Source organism: Felis catus, chromosome D3, assembly GCF_018350175.1.
Source record: "Felis catus isolate Fca126 chromosome D3, F.catus_Fca126_mat1.0, whole genome shotgun sequence".
NCBI lineage: Eukaryota > Metazoa > Chordata > Mammalia > Carnivora > Felidae > Felis > Felis catus.
In genome coordinates this window covers 66,013,913-66,034,817 of record NC_058379.1, presented here as the reverse complement: position 1 = coordinate 66,034,817, position 20,905 = coordinate 66,013,913, and the positions used below count along the sequence as shown (strand labels likewise).

Genomic DNA, 20,905 nt, shown 5'->3' with positions numbered 1-20,905 from the left:
TTTATACTCTGCTTTATACTCTTCTGTATTTATCGATTTTTTTTTTTTTGGTACCATAAGCCCATACTACTTTACTTCTATAGTGAAGAAAATAATGAAGATATTCCTGCTTTGAGGAAACCCATCTGCTAACATCTTGGCCTCATCCCCTTCCACAGTCTGTCAAGATCTCAGCAACAACCCGTGTGACCAAAACAGTTTCTGCTTGATCTTGAAGGATGTACTCAGGCTGTCCCCATGCTGGCCCCGACCATCCAGTCAGATTGCCTCCACCAACAGGACTTCCTTCTCTCAATTTTAGGACATACAGAAAAGCCACTGTGTCTAGGAGGTGCTTCTTTTTTTTTTTTTTTTTAATTTTTTTTAAATTTATTTTTAATGTTTGTTTATTTTTGAGAGAGAGAGACAGAGTGAGAACAGAGAAGGGGCAGAGAGAGAGGGAGAGACAGAATCCAAAGCAGGCTCCAGGCTCTGAGCTGTCAGCACAGAGCCTGACGCAGGGCTCAAACCCATGAACCGTGAGATCATGACCTGAGACGAAGTGGGGCACTTAACAAATTGAGCCACTCAGGCGCCCCTAGGAGGTGCTTCTTGATGATTCTACACTGTCATGTGCCCCCAGGGAATCTGGTACTGCAGATGTGTCCTTGTTCTGTCACAGACATCATATGGTCTCCAGTGGGTTTGCTCTCGCCCACCTGGCTTCTGCCCTTGACCATAACACTCTCTGCGCACAGGAATTTCTGGATCTAAAGTTGCTAACCCCCTAGGTCTTCCCAGTACTGTCTGTGAGGAAGTTCAGATACATCATATCCGGCCATGGCCACATGGGTTTCATGAGTGTTTAATATGTATTTTCTACCACCGCCCACACAGAAACATAAATGTAAGCCCCTTGAATAAAGATTTGAAATCCCAGGGCGCCTGGCTCAGTTGGTGAAGTGTCAGACTCTTGGTTTCGGCTCAGGTCACGATCTCATCGTTTGTGGGATCGAGGCCCGTGTTGGGCTCAGTGCTGACAGCGTGGAACCTGCTTGGGATTCTCTCTCTCTCTCTCTCTCTCTCTCTCTCTCTCTCTTTCTCTCTCTCTCAAAAATAAACTTAAAAAAAAAGATTTGAAATCTCAAAGAATCTCACAGTAAAGCTTCTAACCTGGCCTACCTCAGGTGACATGTAATCAGTTTTCTCCTTTGCCCTAAACTTATGAACAAATATGGGAAAATGAGCAAAAAGTTTGACAGGACTAGTTGGTGAAACAGCTGTGTACTATAAGGAAATTGGCAAAATGACATGTAAAGTGGCAACACCACAACAATCTGAGATTTTTTAACTTCACTACAGCATCGGAAAATTAAAATTGAGTGAGGCCTTAGAAATCCTTGGTCCTGCTTCCTGCCCAGTGCAGGAATCCATTCTAAATTCTCTGCCTGACATGTGGTCTACCCTTTTATTATCTTATTTTTTTTTAATTGGGGTATCATTGACGTACAATATTATATTAGTTTCAGGTGTACAACATAGTGTTTCCATCTTTGCATACATCGTGAGATGCTCACCTCAGTAAAGTCACCGTCCATCACCGCACAAAGTTAATACAATATTATTGACTAGATTCCTCATGTTGTATATTACACCCCCCATGACTTATTTTATAACTGGAAGTTTGTACTTCCCTTTATCCATTTATGCTCCTAATCCGCCTCTTCTCTGGCAACCACCAATCTGTTCTCTGTACTTATGGTTCTGGGTTTTGCTTTGTTTTGTGTTTTTAGATTCCACCTGTAAGTGACATCATATGATATTTGTCTTTCTCTGACTTGTTTCATTTAGCATAATGCCCTCAAGGTCTACCCATGTTGTTGCAAGTGGCAAGATTTCATCCTTTTTATGGCTGAGTAGTATTCCATCGTGTGTGTGTATGTGGTCCACCATTTTAATAGCGGTGTAGGTAACTTGGATTGATTAATCTGGTGATAAACTGACTCTACACAAGTATTTCCATTAGATTACAAATAATTTCTGCACATTCCACCCTTCCCCAGTATCACCCAGGGAGACCCCAGTATCCCTACACTCTAATACATTATCTTACTTTTTACTTCGTATTGAATTAGGGATGCCAGAGGCTCTGGGTGAATGTCTCCACTTTACAAGGGCCTGAGAAATCCGTTAGCTTTTCAAATCTCTATCACTTGAGGTGTATTCTCTTAAAGGCCTGAATGCTGCCACTGGGAACAGAGTAGGGTAGGGGAATTACAGAAGCTGTTACCGAATGTAGATTCCGGGCTTGAATTTACCCTAATTGACTGATGCCCTTCAGCACATCACTTCACCTCTCTGGCCTCAGAACCCCAGTAGTAAAATGAGAAGGAAGGTGTGGGGATCTCCAGAACCATCTGGCTCTGACAGGAGGAGTCTGGCTGGAATATGGGGGTCCGAATGGATGAATACAGCGGGTCTGAAAATGCGGTCCCGGAGGAATAGCATCAGTGCCACCTGGCCCTCGTTAGAGACACCAACTCCTCCCCCACCTCTAACGACGAATCAGGGACCGGGGAAGGGGGGCAGCCATCTGTGTTTTAACAAGCCTTCCAGGTGATCCTGACACTCCCCGAAGTGTGAGAACAGCTGGTTCCTGTGATTCTCAAAGGACCACATGTAGTCCTGCCTGACTCACCAGGAGAGATGGCTCTGTGTTTAGCTTGACTCATTTTATTACTGTTTCTTGGGTCAACGACTAGTATGAAGAACATAGGACGAGTCAAGTTTCTATCCCCCAACACATACATAAGGCAAATGTTTAATATGGCTCAACAGGCTCTCCTGTCCTCACGATAACCCATGAGGAGGGCCCAGCAGGGCTTAATCCTCCCAGAGAGAGGAAGCCACCTGCCCTGCTCACACACGCAGAAAGCCGGGGCCCAAACTGGAACCCTTGCCCCAGTTCCTAACATAGTCATATCTTACTGTTTGGGCTGATCCCATGGTTATGAGCGAGCCTCCCTCTGAGGTACAGTATACTCACCGCAGGCAAGAGCCAGCAGGTGGGTTTGCCAGGTCAGTGCCATGAACATCCCTCCCATTGCAATGCAGGCCAGAGAGCTGTTGAAACCCCAGAGTCCAAAGTAGATGTTCTCAAATGGCGCTGAAAGACTGAGTCCTGTTAGGTAAGACAGAAGGAGTCACAGCTGTGGACAAAAGGCAGCACGCTCTGGAAGGAGGTTAGGGGTGGGGCAGGCACCAAGGGAGTTCTTGGAAGCAGAGCTCTCAAGAAAGGTCTGGGGCATGGAAGACGCCGGAGGGGGTGCATGCAGTGGAGGAGGTGCTCCATATCCCATTGCCCGTCTCAGGCTTACCTGCCGCTATCCCCAGCAGCGACCCGATGGCAGCGTGCAGGCACATGAGCGGGGAGGAGAGCAGAATGGCGCCCAGGAAAATGCCCCCCGACCACGGGTTATCGCAGCCATAGATCTGACCGACACCCACGGGCAGGGATTTCAACAGCTGCAAAGCCATTTAGAGAAGGAGGTCATTAAAACAGCTGAACAGACACCTACAAACACATACAAGGCAATGGTAGAGTGGGCTTATCTTGTCTTTTGAGATCAGTGTGACTAATTTTTTTATTTTTTTAATTTTAGAGAGAGAGAGTACGTGCAAGTGGGGGAGAGGGGCAGAGGGAGGAAGAGAGAATCTTAAGCAGGCTCCACGCTCAGCACGGAGCCTCACGTGGGGCTCCAGACAAACCCATGACCCCGGGATCAGGACCTGAGCTGAAATCAAGAGCCGGGTGCTCAACCAACTGGCCCACCCAGGTACCATCACCCTACCCCCACCCCCCGCCTTTTTAAAAATTCTCTCTCTTTACAGAAAAACCTCACACTTTTGCTTTATCCCAAAAGATGCACCAGCGCATACCTGCTGCATACTGAGCACACCTTCCTAGAACCCCCTTCACTCTGGGGCTCTGTTGCTGCACTGACACGGTGGCTTTGGCTGCTGATAAGCTCCCAGGTGGAGTCACTGCCTCACAGCTTACACTTGTGTTGCTTTTAACTGTCCATTGGTTCTCAGGCCTAATACATCAGTGCACACTGTGGTCAATTGAAGTACTATTGCTCCCTTGCAATTGGGTTGTTAAGGCCAGAGACCCAGAGTCGGGTTCTCTTATCCATAATTCAGAAGCAATTATCAGCAAGTTCATGAATCAGGACCCTATTGACACTTCTGCTGTTAATGAGAACATGTATTTATTTAAACCAGAATATCCTTGGCTTATTCCAGTTATCAACAACTGCCAGTCAGTGCAAAAAAACCCCACAAAAATACATGTAAATGTCATGTAAATTTACATGTAATACATGTAAATTTCTACTTTCTGGCCGAGGCCTGAATTCAGCTCATGTGTTCACAGAATGGCAGTTTTCGGGAAGGGACAGGGTTTGATTTAAGCTAACAAATGTGAATAGCATTTTATAGCAACACATTCGGTAGGTCCAGGATAGGCATAATTAGCCACACTAGGTTCCTTTGTGACCAAGACCATTTACTGAAAGATGCCTTCCCATCTTGCTCCCTCCGTCTTCTCTAGGTCACATGTATACCTTCTGAGGGGCCTTGGGGAAGCAGTGACTCTGACACAGGGGGCTCTGCCTCGGCAGGGGGAACTGCCCTCTCCCTTCACGCATTAGGCTGGAACTAATGCTGGCTTCCAAATGCTGCATCAGTCCTTGCTCAGAGCACGGGACCATACTGTGAGTTTAAGTCTATCCTAAGATGGACCTTAACATTTCCAGCCCACACTGGATCTTCATGTCTACGCGAAATCATTTCCTGTTTCTCTAGAGCAGGGAACTTGATGCGGGCAAAGACTACTTAGGCTTTCATCTCAGAACCGGACAGCAGAACTATCCCCTGGGTAGCCCGGGAGGCGGAAGCTGGGTGAGATGGGAAATAAGGGTGCTGATGTTGGGGCGGTAGTTCATAGTGAGAAGAGCAAGACCCTTACCTCTGCGGATCAGCACTATCCAGCAGGACTTCCACAGAGGTGGAATATTCCATATGTGTGCTGCCCAATACGTGTGCCTACTGAGCATCTGAAATGTGGCTAGTGAGGCTAAGAAACCGAATTTTCAATTTCATTTAATTGTAATGAATTTCAAATTTAAATTAAAATAGCCACATGGGGATAATGGCTACTATGTTGGACAGGAACATTTTAGATAGATTACTTAACATTGTTTATAATATTTTTCACAGGGGATTCGAATAAACATTTGATTTTCTTTTTGGGTTATTTCCAAACGCTCCTATTTATTTTCTGGGCAAGAATGTACAGAAAAGCCTGCCTGAGCTCTTCACATGTTTTGATCGCTCAGCAAGGAGGACGGCAAATGGGGTTTCATAACCTGATAGTGGGAAAGCCAGTCTTTTTCACATCATAAAAGGTGGTAGTTTTCTTCTGATTAAAAAAAAAGTATTTTTTAATGTTTATTTATTTTTGAGAGAGAGACACACACACACACGGAGTGTGAGCAGGGGAGGAGCAGAGAGAGAGAGACACACACAGAATCCAAAGCAGGCTCCAGGCTCTGAGCTGTCAGCACAGAGCCCGATGCGGGGCTCGAACTCACGAGGTGTGAGATCATGACCTGAGCTGAAGTCGGATGACCAACTGACTGAGCCACCCAGGCGCCCCTCTTCTGATTTTAAGTGTTCTCTTGTTTTTAATAGTCAAGAAACCTTAAACAGAGTTATTAAATAAACACCAACAGGAAGAGCTGGAATGTGATTTGGGTTAACCAGGTTTTTAATTTATTATTATTATTTTTTTTTAATGTTTATTTTTGAGAGAGAGAGAGAGAGAGAGAGCATAGGAACAAATGGGGGAGGAGCAGAGCAAGAGGGAGACAGAGAATCCCAAGCAGGCTCCACGCTGTCAACACAGAGCTTGATGTGGGGGTTGAACTCACAAACTGTGAGCCAAAATCAAGTATCAGACACTTAACCAACTGAGCCACCCAGGCACCCCTGGGTCAACCAGATTTTTTAAAAAGGTGCTCTCTTTGTGCACATCTGTAAAGCGATACATAGAATACATCTTATGATAGCAGTTCTCAAACTCTGGCCTACATCACCGTTATTTGGGAGGCTTGTTAATACAGGCTCCCAGACTCTATTCCCAGAGATTAGGATTTAGAGAGTCGGAGATGGGGCTTGTACTGGTATTTAAAAAAGAAACAAACAATGATTCTGATGCCTACCAAAGCTTGAGAACCATGAAGTATTGTACATATTCTATGAGATCTGCCAAATGAAAAAGCAGAATAGAGAGGTTCTGTAACGAGATCTAATGGAAGGAACAAATTCTTTTGATCAGAGGAGCCAGATCATGGAAGCCTTAACTCCAGGCTGGAGGCCTTGCCTCAAAGGATGGCCCCCAACACACCCACCCAAAGTTTGAAACAGTCTTTGACTCCGACTTTGAAACAGAGCTATACCCTGGAGTGGATTTTGGGAAAAGAGGAGGAAAAGTTAGCTTTGAGCAGTCATTTAAAAGACCCCTTAGAGGGTGCCTGGGTGGCTCAGTTGGTTAAGTGTCTGACTCTTGACTTTGGCTCAGGTCATGGTCTCACAGTTTGTGGGTTTGAGCCCCATGTTGGGCTCTGCACTGACAGTGGGGAGCCTACTTAGGGTTCTCTCTCTCTCTCTCTCTCTCTCTCTCCCTCTCTCTGCCCCTCCCCCACTCTCTTTCTTTCAAAATAAATAAATAAACATTAAAAAAAAAACCCTTAGAACAGGGGTGCCTGGGTGGCTCAGTTGGTTGAGTGTCCAACTTCAGCTCAGGTCATGATCTCATGGTCTCTGAGTTTGAGGCCCACATCAGGCTCTGTGCTGACAGCTCAGAGCCTTGAGCTTACTTCAGATTCTGTGTCTCCCCCTCTCTCTCTGCCCCTTCCCTGCTCATGCTCTGTCTCTCTCTCAAATATAAACATTAAAAAAAAAATAAAAAAAAAATCCCCAAACCCCAGAACAAAGAAAAAAGAGACAAAAAGCAAAAAACCCAAAAAACAAAAAACCCGATGCTTAAATACAGAGAGCAAAATGGTGGTTACCAGAGGGAGGTGAGTGGGGAGACGGGTGAAGTAGGCAGAAGGAATTAAGAGTACTCTTATCCTGATCAGCACTGAGTAATGTATAGAATTGCTGAATCATTATATTGTACACCTGAAACTAATATAACACTGTATGTTAACTATACTTCAATAACAATAATACACAAACCCTTAGAGCCCAAAGCTTTGGAGCAGGACAAATGGTTCAGAGGGCAAGATGAAGGCAGCAAGGCCACCCTAGAGCTGAGTCTCCATAAGGCTCTGATGCCCAAGAACAATTAGCCAGGAGGACACAGAGTCTTCCAGAGCCAGGCAGGAATGTGAGAAGACGGTATACCTTACCTGCAGGGCACTGAGGTCAGTCCAGGTGACATTGGGAACCTCGGTTATAGGTTTGAACAGTTTGCCTGGGAAGAACGGATTGTAATGTCCCGTGGCCGAAAGGTACATTGACAACGCCATGTTGAAAGGCAGGGTGAAGACGGGGAGGTCCCATTTGCAGAACAAGGAGTTCAGTGCGCTTGAGAACACTGGACTAATGACAACAGCAACAACCACAGAACAGAATGGAAGAACGTGCATGTGACAAGTCAGTTGACACTGAATCTCTACACCATGGAGGGGCTTTGTCTCCTGGGCAAATATGTCCCTAAAGTACTATTTCAACAAACTTTTCATAGCGGGGGGGGGGGGGGGTAGATAACCAAAAAACCAGAACGAAACAAAAAAATAAACACATGTGGAATAAACCCTGTCAGAGAATAATTCTTACACAAGGTCAAAAATGAATGCTTTGCTTACTTGGTTTTGAAAAATTATATTCTGGGGTTTCTCACAGTGACTTATGAAATCCAGGTTTTAGAAATATTTTTGAAGTATTTTAGACATGAAGTAAAATACTATCTACACGGTTAAAGCCCCCCTGTGTAACCCACTTGATCATATGCCCCTCCCTCCCCACCAGAGGCGACCACCATCTTGAATTTCTAGATCATCTTCGTGTTTACTATATCTGTTTTTGAAGAAGAGAAACAATTGTCCAAGGGAGGATATAAGGTGGTGTGGGCTCGGAGGAAGAAGATTGGGATGGAGGATGGGGGCAGCAGCTTTAGCAGTTGGTGATCTTTGGCAGGGAACTACTCCTCCATTTCCTTGTCTGTAGCCTGGGGGGCTGGATTAGATTAGATGGTCTCTGGGACTCTTTTGTGCTCTCCCGTGTTGGCCCATCACTAAGGTCAAGAGCTCCAGGTTATGGGAAAGGGTGTGGGGAGCACTGCAGGGGACAACTTCCGTCCTCCAGCCAGTTCTTCAGAACTGGTCAGAAATTGCTTCCTGGACAGGTTGGCTCTACCAGCAAGTTCTCTCCCACACACCTGTGGTTGAAGCCAGGGTGGGTGGCCCGGCAGACACTGTCCTTAGTGGGCCACACTTCTCATTTGTGTGGATATCAGTGTTTTATATCCTAAATATGTCATAATAAGAAGGAAATGTTTGCTTCCAACAAAGGGGGGAGGAGATTTAAGGAACTAGTGTGAAGGATTGAAGGATTTAGGTTTAAAAAAAAAAAGGAACTGAATTCAGTAAATAAATTTTTTGAAGGTAGCAGGGACAGGTGGGTAGGGAGAGTTCATATAGGCACACACATAGAGTGGTTCTCAAAGTGTAGTTCCTGGATCAGCCACATCACCAGGTGACTAGCTAGAGATGCAAATCTTTAGGCCCCATCCCACAATACATATTTATATATATATAATATATAATATTTATATATAATATAATATAATATATAATAACATTTACCATTTTGACCATTTTAAAGGGTGCGGGTCACTTGCATTAAGCACATTCACATTGTTGTGTAACCATCCCTATTGTCCATTCATACAACATTTTCCATCTTGCAAAACTGAAACTGTGTACCCATTGAACACTAACTCCCCATTTTCTCTTGGCCCTATACATGTTTTTTTTAAGGCATTTTGAAAACCAGGTATAACTTACCAAGTCATGGACATAGCAGACACAGGGAATAACAGCCACCAGAAATAGTTGCCCTTGTCTGAAAAGACAGCCATGAGTATTCCCACCAGGGTGCCGTTGTAGCCCTGCAGCCCGGCTGCAATTGCTGACCTGCGGGCAAGAGGCACAGCATGGACATTGGAAAGTTGTTATTTCTTCTGTATCATTAAGGGCCTCTGACCTGCATCATTAAGGGCCTCAGAGCTCTTATGTGAAACTTTCCTAATTCTGACACTCTTGGTAAGAGGTGTAAGATTGTCGACTTGTAAATTCACCTCTGTAGCGTCTGTGACCTTATAAACATTAATCTTCCAGCTCAGCATACATTTTCATCTTCCTGCACCTCTACTTGGTCGTCTCCAAATATCCATTTTCAAGTTATTGCAATGAAAAACAATTACCTTTCCTGGGCAGGGTACTCCATTTATGTGCACATTTAGCACCGAATTCTTTATGCTTCTCAGCATTTCACCTCACTTCTGAAGGTTGTCCTATTGGCAATTTTCTATTCCTGACCCAAATGGTTCCCGTTTCATAATTGAGGGCACTAGAAGCCCTAAGTGAGAAATAGAACAGCTTCTACAGAATAAGCCCCAAGGCTGACAAGCCAGGCCCCCTAGGGCTCTAAGAGCTGACATCTCACACCACGAAGGGCTGAGTTAAAGGATGAAGTCATTGGGCCACCGGGTGCAAAGATGTGGATTATGTGAGGTTAGGTGCAGGGTCTGAAGGAAGGTGACACAGCCAGAGGCCACACTACAGGGGTTGTTTGGGTGGTGTGAGAGCTTTAGCGGGGGCAGTAGGTACCAGTACAACAGCGAGGTGGTATCGCTTACACTCACCTGGGTGAGAGCATGAGAGGAGGGACTCTCTGTCCAATGTCCTTGGTCTCCCCTAACTAATCTATCAGGACAGGTAGAAAGTGATGGGCTTTGTACTGGTTTAACCCCAGAAGTGATACTGTCTTCTAGAATTTGGGACTATACATGAGGACGGTGGACAGCTATGCAAAAACTCGTCTTCTAATAAGGGACTTGGAGACTTGATGCTTGACTGCCATTGCTTTAATGGCAACGTCTGCAAGTTGCAGAACGCCATACTTAAGGCAGCAGGAAGATGTGGATTCGCTTAACACAGGATTGCCATTTTAATGCGGTCCTTTGGGACTGAAGAGAGTAAAAGAGATTTGAAAATCAACACGTGTAAATATGGCTTGATTTTTAAATAACACCTGATAAGGAAAATGTGTCATTTTCCACTTGAACAAAACAATGAAGGAATAGTTGATATGGCGCAGTCTTGGACCACACCTCCATACTGAATAGACTGTTTCCTGATGTGCGTTGAAATAGGACTATGGAGAACAAATCAGGCTCTTTGGACCTGATGGGAGAGTGGAACTTTTTCTGATTCTCTTTCTGGTTAGCTCCTTAGGTAATTTATCGTAAGTGTTATAAGAGCTGAGTCATTACAATGACCATCCACTGGTGCTTATGCATTGATCCTGGGCATCTAGAAGACCAGTGGCCTCCCTGATAAAACTAGAAAGTCAGGAGCTGTCTTCTCCCATTGTAGAAGTCAGCTTATCACTTCTTCAATGACAGATCAATTTATAAAGTACATGCTATTTTTGAGTCGAGTATGAGATCGAGCCCTGAGCTGGGCTCTGTGCTGCCAGCGTGCAGCCTGCTTGGGATTCTCTCTCTCTCCTTCTCTCTCTGCTCCTCCCCCACTTGCCTGCTCTTTCTTTATCTCTCTCTCTCTCAAAATAAATAAGTAAACTTAAAAATGTATGTGCTATTTTTAACCTAACACGTGGTTGAGAAAACACACAAACACTTCGTAAGTCAGAACTTACTAACTTGGAATTTGTGATTATTCATCTTTCTAGAAACTGAGCTAACCTTTACACTGTCTATAAAGAATGAATTTGCTAAACTAAGCATGGAAACAAGATATAATGGAATTAGTGGAATTTTTTAAGCCATCAAGACTTTTTTTTTAATTCTTTTTTTTAGTTTGTTTATTTTTGGCAGAAACAGCATGCGAGCATGAGCTGGGGAGAGGCAGAGAGAGAGAGGGAGACACAGAATCCAAAGCTCTGAGCCGTCAGCACAGAGCCCGACACAGGGCTTGAACTCACGAACTGTGAGATCATGACCTGGGCTGAAGTTGGACACTTAACCAACTGAGCCACCCAGGCGCCCCCGCCCCACTTTTTTTTTTTTTTTAATTTTAAGCCATCAAGACTTTTTAAGAACTCATGCCCAAACAAAATGCTCATGATAAATAATTGATTAATCATTTAAGAAGAATGATTTAGTGAATGATGAAAGAGAAATAATAAGGGATATAGATGATCCCTTGATGTCTGACTCAAGACAAATGTAGAGTTCTGTGGAATAAAAGTAGGTTTTCTGGGAAGAGTGGGACTTTATCACTGGTTCCCAAAGTCACTGGTTGGCTCCTGTGTTCTCAGAAGCAAGACGAGCAGGCTTGAATGGACGCGCCTACCTGTCCTGAGCAAGTAACAGGGCCGTCAGGGTAGAGACCACTGTTCCCACACAGCCATTGAGAGCCCACCAGGGATTCTGGACGAGGAGCCCCACCAGAATCAGGATTCCGCTGATGGGGTTGCTGACGAACACCACTTGGGATATGCCCCGAAGAACCCAATCTACGAACTGGAGCACCTGTGGTTTGTCTGGAAGAGATGAGATACGCAGAGCTAAGGAATCGACAAGGCAAGATTCTCCTTTCCATGCCTAGTGCCCACCCTGAGTAAAATCAACACCCCTTCTGAGAAAGGTGAACTAAGTTTTGATATTCCTGGAAGCTTTTTCCCTCTGAGTCATTTCCCTTTTAGTGTCCCTCAGATCCCTGAAACCCTTCTGTTTCTTTATGCTCCACCCACACTGCCCCTATTAGAATCTCCACTGCAGAAAGCACAGAATGCACTTATTTACCATGCTCAGTGGTACAGACTCTTAAGTCAAAGAAATGCATTACCAATAATAAAACTTCAGTCTTTAAGTGCTGAAATTATGGGATGGAACCAGGTGCCTTCCTCTATTATGAACAGGGCCCTGATCCTGACCACTATCTCCATAAAAAAGCAAAACATTGGAAGGGGCTTGCAGGTTAGAAGATAAAAAGTTTGGGGTGTCTGGCTTGCTCAGTCGGTAGAGCATGTGACTCTTGATCTTGGGGTTGTAAGTTTGAACCCCATGTTGGGTATAGAGATTAGTTAAAAATAAAATCTTAAAAAAAACGAACAGTTAAAAACTGGAGAGGAGAGGAATAGTTAAAAGTCAAGGGAATATAACTAAAGATGTGAGTACAAGAACCCCACGCTACCTATCCCATCAACCCAAGGGATGGAAGCATAAATACCTTTAAGCCAGCTGGCAAATTCTTTCATATCACCGGTGACGTAGCCAAGTGCCTTGGGGAGGCGTCTTCTTCTTGGACTTGGTAAAACCTGATTTTCACCCTGGTCCATTTTAGCCATAGTGGGGCTATTCTCCATGGATAGCTCTTCCTCTGGCTCCTTCAGGAAAGGACAGAACTCATAAACATCCTAAGCCAGAGCACTCGAGACTGGCCAGCATCGGGCCTGCTTACAGTAGCCACAGAGGATGAGTTTAAAAGCACTTCATTTAGACCATGACATCCCAGGGGACTAAGAAAGCATCGATTTCCTCCTGAAACACTGCCATGGCGAGTATTGTCCACATCCAAATCCCATAGTACTTTTTTCATCACTGCCTTTAATGCTACCATGAGAAGGTTCTGGCCTTGAATTTTGTAAGTCCATTTCTAGTTCAACAAATATTCATTGAGCACCTACCTCCTGCTCTCAAGGAGCTCAGTCTAATGGGAAAGACTGAAAAATAGTTAATTTCAACATACTGAGTCAGCTAATAATATAGAAAGAGCTAAGACCAAGTACTGAAGCTTCATGCTGTCAGTTAAAGAGCCAAACGTCAGGTTACAAAATGGTGCTCACTAATGCAGACCAAACAGCTATTTCCCGAGAGAAGAAGGCTTTTTTAAAAAATTAAGTTTAAAATTTTAATTCCAGTATGGTTAACATACAGTGTTATGTTAGTTCCAGGCATACAATATTGATTCAACAATTTTATACATTACTCAGTACTCATCATGGTAAGTGTACTCTTAATCTCCTTCACCTATTTCCTCCATCCCCCCACCCACCTCCCCTCTGGTAACCATCACTTTGTTCTCCTTAGTTATGACTCTGCTTTTGGTTTGTCTCTTTTTCTTTCTGTTGTTCGTTTATTCTGTTTCTTACAATCCACATTTGAGGGAAATCATATGGTATTTGTCTTTCTCTGACTGTCTCATTTCACTTAGCATTAACTCCATCCATGTTGTTACAAATGGCAAGATTTCATTCTTTTTTATGGCTGAATAATATTCCATTGTATATCACATTACATCTTTTTTATGGTCAAATAATATTTCATTTTACATTATATAAAATATATACAATAATGGAATACTATTCAGCCACAAAAAAGATCATTCATATATAAAAAATATATATGAATATTACTATCATTGATGGACCATATATTCCATTATATTGACACCGGGGCAGTTTCCATAATTTGGCTATCGTAAATAATACTACAATAGATATAGGGGTACATGTATCCTTTCAAGTTCGTTTTTTTTTATTCTTTGGGTAAATCCCAAGTAGTGCAATTACTGGATCATAGAGTAGTTCTGTTTTTAATTTTTTGAGGAACATCCATACTATCTTCCACAGTCACTGCACCAGTTTGCATTTTCAGCAACAGTGCGTGAGGGTTCCTCTTCGTCCACGTCTTCACCAATAATTACTGCTGCTTCTGTTTTTGATCGTAGTTATTCTAATGGGTGTGAGGTGGTATCTTATGTGGTTTCGATTTGCATTTCCCTGATGATTAGTGGTGTTGAACATCTTTTCACATGTCTGCTGGCCATCAGTATGTGTTCTTTGGAGAAATGTCTGTTCATGTCTTCTGCCCATTTTTAATTGGATTATTTGTTTTTTTGGGTTTGAGTTCTATTAGTTCTTTATAAATTTTAGATACTACCCTTTTATCAGCTATGTCATGTGCAAATATCGTCTCCCATTCATCAGGCTGCCTTTTAGTTTTGTTGGTTGTTCCCTTTGCTGTGCAGAAGCTTTTTATTTTGATGTAGTCTCAATAGTTTATTTAGGCTTTTATTTCCCTTGCTTCAGGAGACATATTAGAAATGTCCATGTCAGAGAAATTACTGCCTGTGCTCTATTCTAGGATTTTTATGGTTTCAGGTCTCATGTTTAGGTCTTTAATCCATTTTGACTTTATTTTTCTGTATTGTGTAAGCAAGAGGTCCAGTTTCATTCTTTGGCATGTAGTTGTCCAGGTTTCCCAGCAACATTTATTGAAGAGACTTTTTCCCATGGCATGTTCTTGGCTCTTTTGTTGATGATTAATTGACCATATAACTGCGGGTTTGTTTCTAGGCTTTCTATTGTGTTCTATTGGTTTATGTGTCTGTTTTTGTGCCAGTACCATACTGTTTTGATTACTACAGCTTTGTAGTCATCTGGAACTGTGGTACCTCCAGCTTTGTTTTTCTTTTTCAAGATTCTTTTGGCTCTTTGGGGTCTCGTGTGGTTCCATACAAATTTTAGTATTATTTGTCATAGTTCTGTGAAGAATGCTGTTGGTATTTTGATACTGATTGCATTAAATCTATAGACTGCTTTGGGTAGTATGGACATTTTAACAATATTTGTTCTTCCAAACTATGAATTTGGGATATCTTGCCATTTGTTTGTGTCATCTTCAATTTCTTTCATCAGTGTTTCATAGTTTTCAGGGTACAAGTCTTTCACCTCCTTGGTTAGGCTTATTTCTAGGTATTTTATTATTTTTGGTGCAATTGTAAATGGGATTGCTTTCTTAATTTTTCTTTCTCTTGTTTCATTATTGGTGTATAGAAATGCAGCAGATTTCTATACATTGATTTTGTATTCTGGGATCTTACTGAATTCAATTATCAGTTCTAGTAGTTTGGTAGAGTCTTTAAGGTTTTCTATTTATAGCATCATGTCATCTGCAAATAGTGACAGTTTTACTTCTTCCTTCCCAGTTTGGATGCCTTTTATTTCTTTTTGTAGTCTGATTCCTGTGGCTAGGACTTCCAGTACTATGTTGAATGAAAGTGGTGAGAGTGGGGGTGCCTAGGTGGCCCAGTCGGTTAAGCATCTGACTCGATTTTAGCTCAGGTCATGATCTCATGCTTGTTTGAGACCCACATTGGGCTCCATACTGACAGTGCAGAGCCTGCTTGGCATTCTCTCTCTCTCTCTGTCCTTTCTTTACTCTTCCCCTGCTTACACTCTCTCTTTAAATAAATAAACTTAAAAAAAAAAAGTGGTGAGGGGCTCCTGGGTGGCTCAGTCGGTTGGGTGTCCAACTTCGGCTCAGGTCATGATCTTACGGTTTGTGAGTTCGAGCCCCACGTTGGGCTCTGAGCTGTCAAGAGCCTGGAGCCTGCTTCGGATTCTGTGTCTCCCTCTCTCTCTCTGTTCCTCCCCCGCTCTCACTCTGTCTCTCTATCTCTTAAAAATAAATAAACATTAAAAAAAAGCTGTGAGAATGGACATCCTTGTCTTATTTCTGATCTTAGGGGGAAATTCTCAAGTTTTCACCATTAAGTATGATGCTAACTGTGTGGTTTTTATATGCGGCCTTTATTCTGTTGAGGTATGTTCTCTCTAAATCTACTTTATTAAGACTTTTCTTTATCATAATTGGATGCTGTCCTTTGTTAAATGCTTTTCCTGCACTTATTGAAAGGATTATATGGTTTTTATCCTTTCTCTTATTGATGTGATATATCATGTTGATTGATTTGCAAATATTGCACTTGCATCCCAGGAATAAATCCCATTTGATCATGGTGAATTATTTTTTTAATGTATTGGTGGATTTGGCTTGCTAATATTTTGTTGAGGAATTTTGCATCCATGTTCATCAGAGATATTGGCCTGTAGTCTGTTTTTTGTAGTTTCTTTATCTGGTTTTGGTATCAGGGTAATACTGGCCTCGTAGAATGAATATGAAAGTTTTCCTTCTTCTATTTTTTGGAATAGCTTGAGAATAATAGGTATTAAACTCTTCTTTAAATGTTTGATAGAATTAGCCTGTGAAGCCATCTGGTACTGGACTTTTGTTCGTTGGGAGTTTTTGATTACTGATTCAGTTTTATTGTTGATAATCAGTTTATTCAAATTTTCTATCTCTTCCTGAATCAGTTTTTGGAGGTTATATGTTTCTAGGAGTTTATCTATTTCTTCTAGGTTGTCCAGTTTGTTGGCATATAATTTTTCATAATATTCCCTTACCATCCTTTGTATTTCCACAACGTCACTTGTTATTTCTCCTCTTTCGTGATATTGTTTATTTTAATTATCTCTTTCCCTCTCTCTCTCTCTCTTTCTCTCTCTCTCTTTCTTGATGAGTCTGACTAAAGGTTTATCAATGTTGTTGATCCTTTCAAAGAACCAGCTCCTGGTTTCATCAATCTGTTCTATTGTTTTTAAAATTTCTATATAATTTATTTTTGCACTAATCTTTATTATTTCCTTCCTTCTTCTGATTTGGGTTTCTTGTTATTTTTCTAGCTTCTTTAGGTGTAATGTTAGGTTCCTTATTTGAGATATTTCTTGCTTCTTGATTTAGGCCTGTGTTGCTATATGACGTCCCTCTTAGAACCACGTTTGCATCCCAAAGATTTTGGATCATTGTGTTTTCATTTTCTTCCTTTCTTTTGTGTGTGTGTTTTCATTTTCATTTGTCTCCATGAATTTTTTGATTTATTCTTTGACTTCTTGGTTGACCCATCCGTTGTTGGATAACATGTTATCCAACCTCCATGTATTTTGTTCCTTCCAGATTTTTTTCTTGTGGTTGATCTGTAGTTTCATAGTGTTGTGGTCAGAAAAAAGGCATGGTATGACTTCAGTCTTCTTGAATTTATTGAGACTTGTGGCCTAACATGTGATCTATTCTGGAGAATGTTCCATGTGCGCTTGAAGAGAATGTGTATTCTGCTGTTTTAGGATGGAATGTTCTCACTGTATCTCTTAAATCCATACGGTCTAATGTGTCATTCAAAGACACTGTTTCCTTACTGATTTATTATTTGGATGATCTGTCCATTGATGTTAAGTGGGATGTTAAAGTCCCTTACTATTATTGTATTACTACTGATTATTTTCCTTATGTTTTCTATTAACTTTTTCAAGTATTTGGGTGCTTTCATGTTGGATGCATAAATATTTACACTTGTTTTATCTTGCTGGATTGTTCCCCTTATTATTATGTAGTTTCTTTCTTTGTCTCTTGTTACCATCTTTGTTTTAAAGTCTACTTTGTCTGATTTGAGTATTGCTATCCTGGCTTTCTTTTTGCGTTCATTTGCATGATAAATCCTTCTCCATCCCTTTATTTTCAGCCTGTATGTGTCTTTAGGTCTGAAATGAATCTCTTGCAGGCAGCATCTAGATGGGTCTTTTTTTTTTTTTTAAATCCATTCTGCCACCCTATGTCTTTTGATTGGAGCAGTCAGTCCGTTTACATTCAAGATAATTATTAATGGGTATGTATTTATTGCCATTTTGTTACTTTTTTATGGTTGTTTTTGTGGTTTTTCTCTTTCCCTTTTTTCTCTTGCTCTCTTCTCTCACGATTAGTTGGTTTTCTTTAGTTTCATACTTGAATTCCTTTCTCTTTAATTTTTGCATATCTATTACTGGTTTTTGATTTGTGATTATCATTCGGTTTGTATATAACATTTTCTGCATTTGGCAGTCTATATTAAGTTGATGGTCGCTTAAGTTTGAACCTCTTCTTTATTCCACTTGCCCTTATATTTAGGTATATGGTGTCATACTTTACATCCTTTTATTTTGTGAGTACTTTGACTGATTTTTTGCAGATGCACTTTTTTTTTTCACTGCTTTTGTGTTTCCTACTTTCCTTACTCTTACTTGTGGTCTTTGCTTTTTACTCAAAAAGTCTCCTATCTTAACATTTCTTCTAGGGCTGGTTTAGTGCTGGTGAATTTCTTTAGCTTCTGTTTGTCTGGGAAGCTCTTTATCTCTCCTATTCTGAATGATAGCCTTGCTGGATAGAGTATTCTTGGCTGCAGATTTTTTTCTTTCAGCATTTTGAATATATCATGCCATTCCCTTCAGACCAGCAGAGTTTCTGCTGAAAAATCAGCTGATAGCCTTATGGGACTTCCCTTGTATGCGTTTTCTTTTCTCTTGGTGCTTTTAAAATTCTATCACTACTTTTTGCCATTTTAATTACTATGTGTCTTGGTGGGAACCTCCTTGGGTTGATTTTGTTGGAGGCTCTCTGTGCCTCCTGAATCTGGATTTCTGTTTCCTTCTCCAGATTTGGGAATTTTTCAGCTATTATTTCTTCAAATAAATTTTCTGCCCCCCCTTACTTTCTCTTCTTCTGAATCCCTATAATGCAAATGTTATTACCCTTGATGGTGTCGCTGAGTTCCTTAAGTCTATTCTCATTTTGTATAATTTTTCCCCTCTTACTTGCTTAGCTCGATTGCTTTCCTTTCCTCTGTCCTCTAGGTCACTGATTTGTTCCGCTTCCTCTAGTCTGCTATTTATTCCATCTGGTGTATTTTTAATTTCATTTATTGTGTTCTTCATCTCTGTTTGGTTCTTTTTTTTTTATCATCACTAAGTGTCTCACTGTTGTCCCTCACTCTTTCCTCCAGTCCAGTGAGTATCTTTATGATCATTTCTTTAAATTCTTTATCGGACATATTACTTATCTCCATGTAGCTTAGATCTCTTGCTGTGATTTTGTCCTGTTCTTTCATTTGGGACATATTCCTCTGTCTCCTCATTTTGTCTGTCTCGGCATCTGTTTCTCTGTGTTAGGAAAGTCAGATATGTCTCCTGCACTGGAGAGTAATGGCCTTATGAAGAGGTCCTGTAGTGCCCTGCAGTGCAGCGTCCCCTGTTCACCAGGACCTGGTGCTCCAGGGGTGTCTTCTAAGTGTGCTGTGTGCATCCAGCTTTTGTGACTGAGCTGATTTCTCCTTCAGTCCGGTCATCTGCAGCGACTTTCTTTGCCTGTTGTGGGCAGGGTTTGGTCCGTGTGGTGTTAGTGGGCCAGTCTGAGGACGCCTGGGGCTTGAGTTGAGTCAGACCAGGCATTTGCCAGAGATGCGGTAGCACCCATCTGCAGGGTGCTCTCCCCGTGCTGTCCACTGAGAGGCTTTTGTTGGTGGGCAGGGCCTGCAGTCAGACAGATGTCTCCCCCCAGCCCACTGCTGGGGCTGTAGTCTCACTGGTATGTGTGGTTATCTTTCCCTTTCCCCGGGGCAGGAGTCACTTTGGAGTGGTGGTCAGGAGGGAGTCCACCACCTGTCCTGTCGGGCCTGCTTGTACTCTGCCAGGCCTGTGGCACTGCCCTGAATGGGCTCCAGCCAAAAGGGGCCCTGCATCGCTGGGGCTGAGGCAGGTGTGTCTGCAGGGGGTGGATCAGTGGGGGAGTTGCTTTAGCAAGTTAGGTAGCTACTGCAAGCGCCTCTCTGGTTCCTGCAGGTGGTGGTGTCTTTATGCTGGGGGGCATGGGAGGGAAGTGGCACCTGTCAGCTCCTTCATGCCTGGAGGGTCTACAAGTGATCTCTGTCCCTCCAGGATGTGCTCTGAGACGAGTAGATAACTCTTTCTCCTGCATGTCCCAGGCGTTTTTCAAACTGCTGCGTCTCTGCTGCGCCTCTACAGGGCTGTTGTGCAGTCTCTTTAAGCACAGGGCCTCAGTTTCCTCTCTCCTGCTCTGCTCTCCTAGTGCCAAGTCTGCTGATTTTAAAAGTTTCAGATTTTAAGTCCCGCTCATTGTGAGAACTCATGAAATTCAGTCCCTCTGGTTTTCAAAGCCAAATGTTATGGGGATTTGTCTTCCCTGTGTGGGCTCCCTGGCCCAGGGGTCTGTTTCTGTCCTCTCTCTGTGCCCTGGACTCCCTCATGACCATGGACCAACCTGCGGGTCCGTTTAGCTCCTGACCGTGACTTTGCCCTTTCTACCCTCTTCCATGTGGCTTCTTCTTTACATTTAGCTGTGGTGTTTGTTTCTGCCAGTCTTCGGGTGGTTTCTGGGTTATTTACATTGAAGTGAGTGTTAGCTAGATGTATCCATGGGACAGGGTGGGCTTAGGGTCTTCCTACTCCACCACCTTTCCTAGAAGTCCCAAGTAGCCTTGTAAAATTGTTTTTATTTTACACACACAAAAAAATGGAAAATTGCTGGAGATTTTAAGGTTTGAAAGGGCAGAATTGTTTACAAAACAGTCTGTATGCGTTGACACAGCCTAAGTAAAGCCCCTCATAGACACTCTCCAACTCAAAGATTGCTTGAATATGTCCCCACGTCGGGCAACTGCCTCAGACATTCTTTGTTTTGGGGATTTGTTATTTAAATGTTGAAAAACAGACAAGGATAATATTCCAAGTATAGACACTGGAAAAGGTAAAAGTGAACCAAGCTATTGAAAACCAAAGAGTCGTGATCTAGGAATTATAAAACATAAGAACGTACGAGGCATGATTATAGTCAGCGTGCCTCGGGAAAATGCTAATATGACCGTGGCTTGTGTTCACTACGAGGCTCTTCCCTTCTCATGATAACTATATGATAGGAAAGCACCAGCATCACCAGAATGGT

At 42.5% G+C, this 20,905-nt stretch overlaps 1 protein-coding gene across 8 annotated transcripts in view; it reads right to left on the bottom strand.

The window, feature by feature from the left end:
- The window catches only part of SLC14A1 (solute carrier family 14 member 1), a 53,459-nt gene that overhangs the window by 6,663 nt on the left and 25,891 nt on the right, over positions 1-20,905 (bottom strand). For all 8 annotated transcript variants that reach the window (XM_045042188.1, XM_045042190.1, XM_019815217.3 and 5 more), the window contains 6 exons: positions 12,528-12,684; positions 11,649-11,838; positions 9,117-9,245; positions 7,458-7,650; positions 3,357-3,504; positions 3,026-3,160 (listed from right to left, as the gene is read on the bottom strand). In XM_045042188.1, coding sequence (XP_044898123.1) covers positions 3,026-3,160; positions 3,357-3,504; positions 7,458-7,650; positions 9,117-9,245; positions 11,649-11,838; positions 12,528-12,684 — 952 coding nt within the window. The remainder of the gene's footprint in view (positions 1-3,025; positions 3,161-3,356; positions 3,505-7,457; positions 7,651-9,116; positions 9,246-11,648; positions 11,839-12,527; positions 12,685-20,905) is intronic.